Source organism: Taeniopygia guttata, chromosome 1 (genome assembly GCF_048771995.1).
Source record: "Taeniopygia guttata chromosome 1, bTaeGut7.mat, whole genome shotgun sequence".
In the NCBI taxonomy this organism is placed as follows: Eukaryota; Metazoa; Chordata; class Aves; order Passeriformes; family Estrildidae; genus Taeniopygia; species Taeniopygia guttata.
In genome coordinates, this window is record NC_133024.1 from 97,300,313 (window position 1) to 97,313,055 (window position 12,743).

Below are 12,743 nucleotides of genomic sequence, written 5' to 3' on the forward strand. Positions count from 1 at the left end.
CCAAAAAACATCAAAACAGCTGGTGCCTGAGCTAAGGCTCATTGTCATCAGCAGAAATCTTGCTTGGAGGTTTCAGAACACATAGTGAGTGTGAACAAAGCTCTGTGTGTCTGACCTCATGAAGAAAGGCTGAAGCAGTGCATGTCTCCTATGCTTCTGAAACCAAGGCTAAATTATGCCAATTGCTTATTATATATCTTGGTATTATAAATTTGGATTTATTTTGGAAGCCATCACTGCTGCAGCCCTTACCAGTGTGAAATATGTCTTACAGTGGCATACAGTATTAGTTCTTGGTTAGAGGTATTGCAACAGTCCCTTCCTGCAGCTAACAGACTTTGTTGGGTTTGCTTCATTCTTTTTTATTTGAGCTTTGGAAATGCATGTTTGCCAACCTGCTTTCTTAGCAGGTAGGTCTTTTCATCACCTTTTCATCACCTCCTGTCTCACTTGTAGCTACCACTACAGGAACTGACTCTTTTCTTTCAGGGGGTCTTCTCTTCCTTTTCATGAAGAGAATCTTGTAATTCTCAGGATTCTCCTGGTTTTTTACAAACCTTGTGTATTTCTGCACCAAGTAAACACCTGGTGCAGCAAAGGGCAAAGCATTGCCACTGTTCGCTCTGCTTTGGATCCATTTCCTCCATGTTGTCTAAGAAAAATCTAGGATAGGGGCCCTTAAAATGCTGTTCAAGATTAAATAAGATTTTTGAATTAGAAATCCAGTGACTGGAATGAAACTAGCAAATGATATGAGACAGTTTTATATTATCTTCTAAACGTCCAGATGCAAGGATTTACACAAGGGAAGTGTAAGGTTTGGATTCAAACTGGTGAAATTAACTGTTTCTTGTTTTCCTTCTGTCTCATAAAATATTTCCAAGTTTTCTTTTTTAAGTAGATAGTTTAAGCTCAGAGGAGAAAAGGAGGAGACAAATTCTGACATATATTACATGACTTGATCATATGTATTCATGTGCTGTATTTAGCTTTCTGATTAATTACCTACTGAATATAGTGGAAGAGTGTTATTTTAGAAAGTAGGGAATGCAGTAACAAGGTTGAATAATATGCCAAACACCACAAGTACCTAGCAAAATGTAAAATACATAGCTGACAAATGCAAATTCTTCGTTCTCTTTCTCTGTATAGGTATATAAACGTTTAAGAACTGATGGGATTTATGAATGGAAAGCTGCTGTCTTAGCCTTGAAATCCCTCAGTGAACAGATGTTTTATCTGAGTACTTTAATGTTTTCCCTCCATTAAAGCAGTTAGGATGTTCTTGAAGTGCTCTGATCAGCCCATTCCCAAGCCCTCAGTGCATTTTAACTAAACAAGCAAGATATTAATTTTAAGAATGAATCTGTTTCACCTCATCTGAAGCTCAAGCATCTCAAGATTTAGTTTCAGGCTCCAAAGAGCTGTTATTGCAGACCATTCTCTTTATATTACACAAATATATTTTCTTTTGGAATTTTATAATGTAATAATTTCCACAACTACCTCTTACTCCTGTTTCTCCTTTCTCAGCTCTCTGCTCTGCAAGCCAAGGTGCATTATTTAAAGTTCCTCAGTGATCTACGATTATATGGAGGGCGTGTCTTCAAGGCAACACTAGTGGTAACATTTCTCTTAAAATAGTCTCTTCTCTTGATTTTTTTAATCTGATGCCTTTTTTTTTTTTATTTTCAAAAGCTGGATCACATAATTTTCTTTAGACGTTAAGGTTCTATTCATATGCTTTAAAATAATTTTTAATTGAACCAAATCACTTTTTGTTTCTTTTAATCTTGAAAATAGCATATATTTCATAATAAAAATTGTATTGGGAATTTGGAGATAGATAGAACTTTCTTAGAAAATAACACCATCCAATTATCTATTGAATGCTAAAATTGTTAGTCTGGAAAAATCTTAATGACCAAGTTTTTCTTTTAACAGAAGCAGAGTCCATCCATCGTCTGTCCATCTAACTATCCACCTAAAATCTAGAGTGCAATCAACATACAGCAAGAAATTCCTTTACTTTTTTTAAAATTATTACTTAAGTATGCTCTTGTGTATCGTATCTATCTAGTGAAAACATAATAATCTTTAATGTAGAAATGCCATGCAAATGTAACTCTGTGTAACTGAAAGAAGGGAGTGATGATTTCTGTCACTATGCAGTACCTATCATGTTTTTTACTTGAGTTTTCTTTCTTTTTCTGCTAAAGCAGGGAGAAAAGCGTTCAGAAGTGACTCTGTTAGTAGGGCCGCGGTACGGAATCAGCCATGTGATAAACACCAAAACAAATCTTGTGGCTCTCCTGGCAGACTTCAGCCACGTGAACAGAATTGAGATGTTTACAGAAGATGAAAGCAATGTTAGAGTTGAGCTGCATGTCTTAGATGTAAAAGTAAGTTTGTTATTGATTTGTGTTGATATAGCATCTTTTAATAATGCTTTTCTCTTTGAGTATTAGATTAATATTTGATTAATGTTAATAGATTAATGTTCTGAATATTTTCATGCCAATAGTACTCTGAAAGTACATTTTCAGCTCTTTTTTGGTCACAGTACGTTTATAATACAGGGCCTACAGCGTATTAGGCTGGTGTTTTCCAGAACCTGCATTCTACTTTGATTTTTCTCTCAGCTGACCCCCAGGAACCTCCTTTTTTTTTTTTGTCTTCATGGATTTCCATGGTAAGAAAAGGTGATGATGAAATTGACCTTCTTTTGAAGCTCCTTCTGGTGTAATATACAGTAACATTACCAGTAAAGAATTGCCGGCTGCATGGGACCAGCATCCCCTGTAATCCAGTGTTATATCCACAAAGTTTACTTCAAGTAACCACATAACAGTTTCCAATTAAATAAACTGTAACAATGAACGGGTTTTATTCTTGACCTTTATAATTCCAGTTTGGTATTCACATATGTCATCATCTACCTATAGTAATTTAATTTCTTTTAAATATCACTTAGCACTCTACATCTGTGTGGCATGTAGTGGCAAAATGAGTGGAATTTTTGTATGTTATACTGTCCTAGTTTTTTTTAGTCCTGATTTTTATTTGGCTTTGAAGTGAAAGGCTTCATAGACTTTCTAGGGCATTAATCTGAATAACCAGAGATTTAAGGTAGAGTTCTCATTGTATTTGAAACTTAAATATTTGATTAAAATAAATAAAACCTAACACTTCTTTTTGCTTACCCAGCTATACACAAAAAGCACACATGAGGAATATTTTACTAGACTTTTGCTTTGAGTGCTTTAGGTGTATTGACCTGGAACAGTTTCTCTGTATTTAAAGTAATGAAAAAAACATTGTTGTAAAGTAATCTAGATGCTCTTTGACAGCAGTTTAAGAGAAATTTACAGGTTGGTGAACACAGCATCTCTTTCACCTTAGCAATGGTAACACCTGAGGATATCAGGCTGCTTTACCTGCATTACTGTGCTAAACTCATAGCCTTCTTGTAAGAAAGCTATTATCACCTTTTTACAGATGGGAAAAGTAATGTAGAAATTAAATCCTTCCCATCTGGCCATATGTAATATGCAGCACAGTATGCCATAGTATTCTGTATTACCATGGTCTTATGTTGTTGTATATTATAATATGGTTGCTGTTTTATTGCTAAATGTGCATATCCCCATCTCCTTGCACTTCAACACATGATCTTAAACCCAGAGAGACTGACTATAAAATAAAAATCTAGGAGGCTCTGGGTGGAATTTGACAAAAAGTTGCCTCTCTGTGGGGCACAAGTAGGGGTTGTGACCATGTCCTGTGAAGGAGATGCAGGCACACACAGATATTCTCAATGATGTTTTCATCCTTTCACTTACCCTCAAGTAGCAGGTTCATATATACAGCTTCTGAATGTTATATATGATCTTATTTTATTAATGAACAGACAGTTCAGATTTTTATTTTATTTTTGTTTCTTTAAATCTGTTCTCAAACATGTTTCACTTGGCAGAAGCAGGCAATAAAAGTTTAGCTGTCACAGAATTTTTCAGCAGAGTAGCAGTACTTCACAGAATTGTTTTCAGCAATCTGAGAGTTCTGCAGAGTTCATAAATTTCTGCCAATCACTGTAGAAAAATTGAGAGGAGTGTAGCATTTCAAATGTCAGTTTTTAGTAGTTGCTCAAAAGAAGAGATTAAGTAATATGCTGTAGGTTTAATAATTTATAGTAACTATAATAACTATAGTTGTATGCCTTGAAAGAAGCATGTATTGAATAGAAGCCCAAGCTGTAGCAAAAATAGGTTAAAGCAAAAAAAAAAAAAAAAAAAAAAAAAAATCATACATTTTTCCAAGTTGCTGAAAACAGTTTATACAACATTCAGGGCACCTGGAACACTGTGGCCCAAGATGCTGTAGTACAGGCTTTTAAAAACTCATTGGACCTATTGTGGCTTTGGTAGTAAGCTCTGATCATTAGTTATGTTTTGGCCACAGCTTCCTATCAGAATCAGTTGTCTTTTTACTGGTAAGGGTTGAGTAGGTTGGACAGTCATCCTTGTTGCATGTGACATTCCTCCTGGAATGAATGATATAGGTCCTTGCATCTCTCTTGTGACAATGGGCTCTGCATACTAAATTATGATAAATTGTCAAAAATGTCCACATACTATGAGTAACTACAAACTGTGTGTGATAAGATGGGTTGTCTGTGGTCTAATTTCTATCTATGCATCATAGTAAGGGCTTCATTTTTATTTCCTGTCTAGGAGTTGTAGAGGCTAGCCACCGTAATAAATTACATTTGAGGAGAACAGTTTTTGGTATTAAAAGCTAGAGAGACTTGAACAAATTTTTTTAGGCAAGAAAATGTATACATAATGGCAAAAGAAAAATTAATTAATTAATTAAAGTAAGTTTCACATGGATGTCTTGAGTTTGATGCTTGATGTCCTGGCAGCCACAGTTTTTCAAAGCTCTGAGGTCTCACTTTTTGTTAGGATTATATATATATATATATAATTTTTTTTTTTATTGTTGTTTTTTTTAGTGTTCTGTGTTTGTTTTCTTTGCTGGTCACCATTCTGGTGATCTTTCTCTGATCTCTTTGTCTCTGCTTATGTGCTTATTTTTTCACCACTTGTCTTTTCAGTAACACCAGGCCACAAACACTGAAATCTTTTAACCTGTCCCTGTCTTGCAGTGTCATGATAGCTTTAACCTGACTGCTATATTTTATGAAGCTCAACTTTCCTTGACTGTTTGCTTCCCCGTCATGCTTCTTTGCATTTACTTAGTGCACCATATTTTCAGGGAAGCAGCAGATTCCTATACAACTGCCGGACTCCAGTACTTAATGTACCAGGTTCTTCACCTTGGGCATATTCAGAGTAACATTAAATAGTGCTTTTGCCAGAGTAAGATATCTATGCAAGAAAAGGATGGAGCAAGAGTCCTAAAATAGTTAGCTTCATTCAGAAACAGAGTCTAGTTGGACTTCTACCTTACTACAACTCCAATCTTGACTAAGCTTGATATTGTAGTGAGGAAAATAAATTCTCACGTGTATTTTTCAATGAGGTGTTTGTGATGTGATTACTTTTGCTCTGATGTAATAGTATTGTCGACAGGCAAACAAATTGAGGAGGAACAGCCTTAACTTGATTGTATTCTTCTTAGCCTATTACTCTTCTGATGGAGTCATCAGATGCAATGAATCTTGCTTGCCTAACAGCTGGGTACTACAGACTGCTGGTTGACTCAAGGCGTTCAATATTTAACATGGCCAACAAGAAAAATGCAGGGAGCCGAGAAACAGGTATTTATCTCACAGTATGCTACCTTTGGTCCAGTGTATAAAGCAGAAATCAACTTAAGCCAGAGCACCTCCAGATAAATAGAAAGCTGTGTCAAATGACATCTGATTGCTGGCTCAGATCTAGCACCACAGTATTCAATTCAGCTTTATAGTGTTCCAATACCCAACCTATGGTAGCATCTCCATGGTAAAATAAATTATGTGTCAAATTTCCTTCATACTCCAGTAGACAGATGCACGCTTCCTGCGAGTGTTATTATTTTATATGCATATATCTTTTGTCAGAATACATATGGTGTTGTAGAAACCAGCTGCTTTTGTATTACTGTGCCTGGAATAGCATTTGTGCCTAGCTGAGGTTTAAATTTGTTTTATGGTACAGAAGCACCAGTTAAACTTTAGGTCATTAATTCAAGAGGTATTTAACTTAGAACAGAGGTGAATTTGAAAACACTGTTCTGAAGTATTTGATGGCTCAGCTATCCTATTTAGAGTGTTTAATACTTAGCATCAAAAAATTGTTTACAAATTACTTGACTTTGTTCTTTGATTTCACAATATTGATTTTATTTCATCTTGCTATAGGACCTGAAAATAGAGGGCAGCATAATATCCTTGCTTCTGAGTGGAACTGTATACCAAAAACTACCACTTTCCTGGCTGAAGGAGATCAGGAGGCTCAAATGTCCTTTGCTGATCCAAAGCAGAAGACTATAGATGTTTCCGAAAGTCTGTTATGTCAAAAAGAACACAGACATCTGTACATAGAAAATACTTATAATTCAGGTGGATTTGATCAGCATCTGGCCAAGCAAAATGACCCTGCTGAAACAGAAGAAAGCAGAAATTTTAACCAGCCTTCACTGCTGTCACTCTCAGGTTTGGAACCTAGCAAGAAAGCACAGGATTCTCCCAGGGGAGCAAAAGTTTCTTTTATATTTGGAGATCCCAACTTGGATGGTATCAGTCCCCAGACTCTTGGCTATGAAAGGCTTTTGGATGAAAGTCCAGAAGTATTAGAAAAACAAAGAGCCATTTACCTTAGTAATGCCAATGACATTAAAGGCCTGGAGTTGTCACCAGATGCTGAAAGCATTCAGTTTGCTACAAACTCTGTTTACGCAACTATAAGCGATGGTAAAATATTTGGAGCTGCGGAAGGGATAGAAGAGCCTTTGCTGCATGATATCTGTTATGCAGAAAACACAGATGATGCCGAAGATGAAGATGAAGTGAGCTGTGAAGAAGATATTATGGTAGGAGAAATCAATAGGCCTCCTCTTCTCAGCCTTTCTGGTTCTAGTGATGACATTATTGATTTGACTTCACTTCCACCTCCAGAAGGTGATGACAATGAAGATGATTTCCTTTTGCATACCTTAAACATGGCCATTGCTGCTCCTCCACCTGGTTTCAGGGACAGTTCTGATGAGGAAGACTCTCAGAATCAAGCAACACAGCCTAGAAACAACAAGGAGCAAGACAGTAATCTAGGCAATGATGACATTCCAGTGTCGCTTATCGATGCTGTCCCTACTAATACAGAGGGGAAGTGTGAGAAGGGGCTAGATGATGCTGTAGTCTCTACTCTTCAAGCACTAGAAGCTTTGGCTGCTTCAGAGGAACAGCAGACGAATGACAATTCAGGTTCTTTCACCATAGTTACATTTATTCATTGAAAATCATTTCATCTCATCCATTTAGCTTTGGAAGTACTCCATTTCATGAGGGTTGGTTTGGTTTCTTTTTAGTTTTCCTTTTATTTTTTTGCCATCATTTTTCATACATCGTATTTCATATTTAATGGAGCCACCACTGTTATTAAACTACCTGTCTCGGGAACTGTGCAATAAAGTCAGAATATTCTTACAAAGAATATTTTTGTCTCTAATACATCCCCTTTTGCTTGTCACTTATCCAGGTGCCTCAGCTGCTGTCATTTAATTGACTCTTATTTTTTGTGGCTTGCAGGTGTAGCTATCCTGCGAGCATATAGCCCTGAGTCATCTTCAGATTCTGGCAATGAAACAAATTCCTCTGAAATGACTGAAAGCTCTGAACTAGCCGCAGCACAGAAACAGTCAGAAAACACTGCACGTATGTTTTTGACCACAAGTGAAGGCTACCAACCACTTGTGGAAGAGCAGACTGAATTTCCTATTGCTAAGAATCAGGTTGGAGGGCCAGGCATGAAGCCCTCACAGCCTTTGGGTGGTCAGGATGCAGAGCTACAGTCAAAAGTTGTGCCTTCAAAGCAGATTCTTCATTCCGATAACATGGAAATGGAGCCAGAGACCATGGAAACAAAATCTGTCACTGATTATTTTAGCAAATTGCACATGGGATCCTTGGTATATTCTTGCACTAGTAAAAGGAAAAATAAGATGACAGATAGCGAAGTAAAAGCATCCTCTGATGGCAATACTACTGTGAAAAAGCAACAGGGAAATAAAAAAGCAGAGTCTGATGAAGATCTAAAAGCTAAATTTGGAACTCTTTCAGCAAGAGATAGCCAGCGCCTAAGCACTTTTAATGTGGAGAGAACTGCCTTTCGCCAAAGATGGTATGCTGCTGATGATGGGGCAGCAGATAAGCCAAGCCCAGAAACAGTTAATGGGAAGACTTTTCCAAGAGTTCCTGTACTTGGTAAAACAGAAACGGACTGTAAGGGTGAAGTGGATCCTGAGGTAGATCAGGATGACACCTCAGGGCTTAGCCAAGGTGAAAATTTCTTGTCAGACATGACTCCCGTGTCTTCAGCCAAAGACCTAAATGATGCAGAAGATACTGATTTATCTGCAGATGACCATCCTTCAAAGCTTCCAGAAGCTGAGCAGAGTGTGGCTAGACTTTGTGAGTATCACATGGCTAAGCGCATGTCATCTCTGCAGAGTGAAGGCCATTTTTCCCTGCAGAGCTCTCAGTGCTCTTCAGTGGATGCAGGATGCAGCACAGGCAGTAGCACGTGTGCTACCCCAGTTGAATCCCCTCTTTGTACCTCTGATGGTAAACACATCATCTCTGATCCATCAATGAAGGGCATTGCCTATGTTCCAGCAGATGAAAGAGCTGCCATTCTTCCAAACCATGGAACGACATTCAAGGACCTGCATCAGCAGCCTGAAGCCGTGTGTCACAGAATGACGGTGCCTGTTGTGCATTCAGCAATCAATGCTGAACCACTTTTTGGCACTTTGAGAGAAGGATGTCATCGGATCCCCAAGATTAAAGAAACTACAGGTACAGCAGTAATAGAGTGTTTCTTCTGTTTATTCTTAAAGCTACAAGTTCGTGTTGAGGTCTAAGTAAGACATGTCTACTATCTTTATCTGGAACTACATCATCAGGCTGTAGCAGACAGTGAGATTTAGACCTTCAGTTTATTTGTTCATTTTACTTTTACAGCTCATTCTGATGAGCTGCATACAAATATCAACTTTTTTTAAAACTTCTCATTACAGTTATAATATTTGGAGGGACACTGATGGAGAGGCCTCTTTGGAAGCTTCTCCAAAATCCAAAGCCACTTGAGTCCCAGATACCTGTTAGATTGTGAAATTACTTCAGAAGTTATATTAATGTAGGGGAGGAAAACCTTTGATTAATTTCTTATGTATCTTATATTCTGTTTTAGCAGGTTGTAAAAAACATGCCAATATGAATAAAAAGCTCTAGATGTTAAGAATAAGAAAATGTAACTACCTTATTAAGCATGAATTTACTTCAAAATCTGACAGTAGGTGTTTCTTTAAAGTTACAAAAAAATGCAGTTTTCAGAGACAGCATTGAAATTCTTTCAGTTGGATTTTAAATGTTTTCCTCTTCTTGGATTGCAACCCACATGTAGCAGTAGTGTGTGAATGCATGAAAATCCAAAAGTGGAACAGACTAAGATTTAGAATGAGAAATAATCTTTCTCTGACAAAAACTGCAATAAAACCAAACCAAAATTGCCATGAACACATCTTTCCATACTCTTTCAGGTGTAGTTAAAAAAAGTATTTTAATCTGAAATTATTCATCAAATTATTTAATAGAAAACAATCAATCCATATATTAGGGGAGATTTAAGATGTTTTGTACATAATTTGCTATTCCTTTTCTTAATAAGTCTGCTATAGTGAAATGAACAATTACTTATTCATAAATTATAATTTATTAATGGGTTGTGAAAGGCATTTTAGTGAAATAGGAAAGACTTGTAATGAATTTTTGATGGAATATTTTGAGGAATAGAAACCATTGGGAAATATCAGGAAACCATTTGTACTCACTGTTAGAAGATATGTTTTTAAAAGTTCAGCCTATGAATATTATCAGGGTGATGCTTAATTATTCTGTCTGCTCTTCTACTACCCCTAGTGTAGCTTTCACAGAGCCTGAAAAGGGAAGACAAGGAGGCATGCCTACAGCTTTTCCTAGACAGCCTCTAGCTGACTCCATCATGCTATCATCCATGCTATCAGAATCAAAGGTGCCAAGTCAAAATGAAGACTCTTGTGACATTCCCAAAGTAAATCAGGCTTGTGGGGCAACAGTTAGTTTATGGCCATATGACATGATAGGAGGAAGCCTCAGGATGCCGCAGAACAAGAAAATGCTGAGACGCAGCAGCAGCAGCAGCAGCATTAGAGGATCTGCAGGCACTGAGATGCTGTTTGAGAAGAAGGCAGCCACAGCCAGCTTGAAATGCCTGGACACCACCCAAAAGGATGAATCCAAATCGGAGAGAAGGGTGGAATTTTCTCTGGGCAAAAAGCTGTCAAAAAGTTACTCTCAGAGTTGTGTGTACGTCAGCACTGATAGGAAGGACAGTAAGAGGTGTTCAGGCACAGGCACCAGTCAGAAGGACTGCAAGCAGTGTCGAACACTGCCCTTGCGAAAGCTGACCAGCAGCACCTGGAGGTGTCGGGGCCCCTTTAGCTATTGCTTTCTCAGCAGAGGAAATGATGACAATGAGGAGGAAGATGACCGAGACAGCCATCAGCTCTCACATCTCTTTGAACCCCAGAGCCTGTGTGAGCTTGCAGAACCACTTGCTCAGTCGTCCGGTGACAATGAGCAGAAAGTCGTGGAGTCCCTGAAAGCTGCTGAGCCCCCACGTGATGCAGTCAATGAGCATGAGAAGAGCAGTGCTGACACCCAAGGTGGCCAAATTGATGTGAATCTCAATGATGTAGCCTTCGATGCACGAATCACACGAATAAATGTGATGAAAGAGAAGACGTATGCAATGCCTGATGGATTTATTGCAGCACAAAAGGATGCCAATGAGCTACTCTCACTGGTCCGAGCAAGTATGGGCAAGAGAGAAGATTTACATCCAGAAACATATGACCTTAAACTTTCTAAGTACAAACAACTGTTATCTTTGGAATCGAGACAGTTGGGAAGTGCCTGCAGGAAAATGGCCATGGCTGATAAAAGCCCTGAGGAAATGCTTTTAGCTATGACTTCCAGCTTTCAAGTACTCTGTTGCTTAACAGAAGCCTGCATGCGTTTAGTTAAAGTCATGAACTCTGAAACACAGCAGCAGGAAATTATAGCTAAGATAGACGAGGTTGTGATAAACTACATTTGTCTTCTGAGGGCTGCAGAAGCAGTGTCAGGCAAGACCTCCGGTGATCCTAGCATTAAACTCTTGGCTCGACATCCGAATACCATGGCCGCTATTGTAAGCACACTAACACGTTCTCTTAAAATGCTTTTAAACAAATAAAATACAAAAGTCACTTCATAATCTACTTTGCAAAGCCATACATTAAAAAATTTTATTTACTGTATGTGTATGAACTAATGTAACAAACTCAGCTTTCTCTGTATATTTTGTTACTTTATATAAAATAGGTATGAGATTAAAAAAAGTTAAAATACTGAACATTGACAAAAGTAATGACTAGATCTGTCCTTCAGTTTATACAAAAACAACAGCCAAAAAACCCTTTCCCCAAGATCAGAAAAACAAATAGAAAAAAGTCCCATATAGGAGCAAATTGATGTTTGGCTATTTTTCATATAGTCAAATTTATGGTTGTATGAAGTGAACTTCTAAAGCCTGTTATGTCAATGAAATTGTTTTCTGCTTCATCCAAGTTTTCACTTGGAGAATGCTCCATGTTTAGAATGATTAATTAAATCATAATGTATATAACACAATATTTAATGTTTTAAAATTATAATTTTTAAGCATTGAAAATAGCAAAAAGACATTTAAAATCCAAGAGACTATTATAACTTAGTAGAAAATATATATATAATAAATGACTTTTGTTCATATGGACTGAATTACCTGATTCTTCTTTTCTAGGAAATTCTGTATTTTAAAAAAATGTATTGAATATATGAATATAACAACTTTAGAGGGGATCTGATGTATTGAACTTTAGTGTTGGCATTTTAGACAGTGAAGGTACCTGTGGAGGACTCAGGACACAGAAACCAGAGTGGTGGTGGTGTTCTCTCTGAAAAGAAAGATTGATGCCATAATGGTCAGACCAGAATGTTATGAGGCAGGTCTACATACGCTTTTTCCTGGTAAATGACAGAGAGGACCATCAGAAAATTCCTATGCTGTTTACTGTTTCATCATATATTTATGGTGCACCTGAACAACACGGACTGCATCTATTTTGTTAAATATTTTATACTTCATATTTTATGATTCTGAATGTTTAACTGTAAATAAGTTAGAAATAAAATGAAATTTTCAGAATACAATAAATATCTCTGAAATATTTCCAGCTAGAGACAGTTCTTCTCTTGAGTGATGACAAAGGCAATTTGTGAATAATCTCTTCCATCTGAACCTTTCTGGGAAACATTTTGTACTCTTGTGTTTGAGAGGCAGCCAAAGCAACAGCTCTCAGTTCTGGCTGGCAAATAGTCTTTCACAAGAGCCTCTGGTGAACTTCTCAGTGACCAAGGAGCAGCAGCCTCCATTCTCCAAAATGATGTAGGTAAC

The 12,743-nt window shown here is 37.4% G+C and overlaps 1 protein-coding gene across 10 annotated transcripts in view; it reads left to right on the top strand.

The window, feature by feature from the left end:
* Positions 1-12,528, top strand: part of FRMPD4 (FERM and PDZ domain containing 4) — a 392,028-nt gene extending 379,500 nt beyond the window's left edge. For 8 of the 10 annotated variants that reach the window (XM_072933911.1, XM_072933928.1, XM_012569495.5 and 5 more), the window contains 6 exons: positions 1,534-1,623; positions 2,220-2,402; positions 5,644-5,782; positions 6,368-7,429; positions 7,754-9,022; positions 10,150-12,528. In XM_072933911.1, coding sequence (XP_072790012.1) covers positions 1,534-1,623; positions 2,220-2,402; positions 5,644-5,782; positions 6,368-7,429; positions 7,754-9,022; positions 10,150-11,501 — 4,095 coding nt within the window. In that variant the 3' untranslated portion in view covers positions 11,502-12,528. Of the gene's footprint in view, positions 1-1,533; positions 1,624-2,219; positions 2,403-5,643; positions 5,783-6,367; positions 7,430-7,753; positions 9,023-10,144 lie in introns of all 10 variants that reach the window. The other 2 variants (XM_072933934.1, XM_030280892.4) reach the window with 1 other exon arrangement.
* The last annotated feature ends 215 nt before the right edge of the window (positions 12,529-12,743 follow it).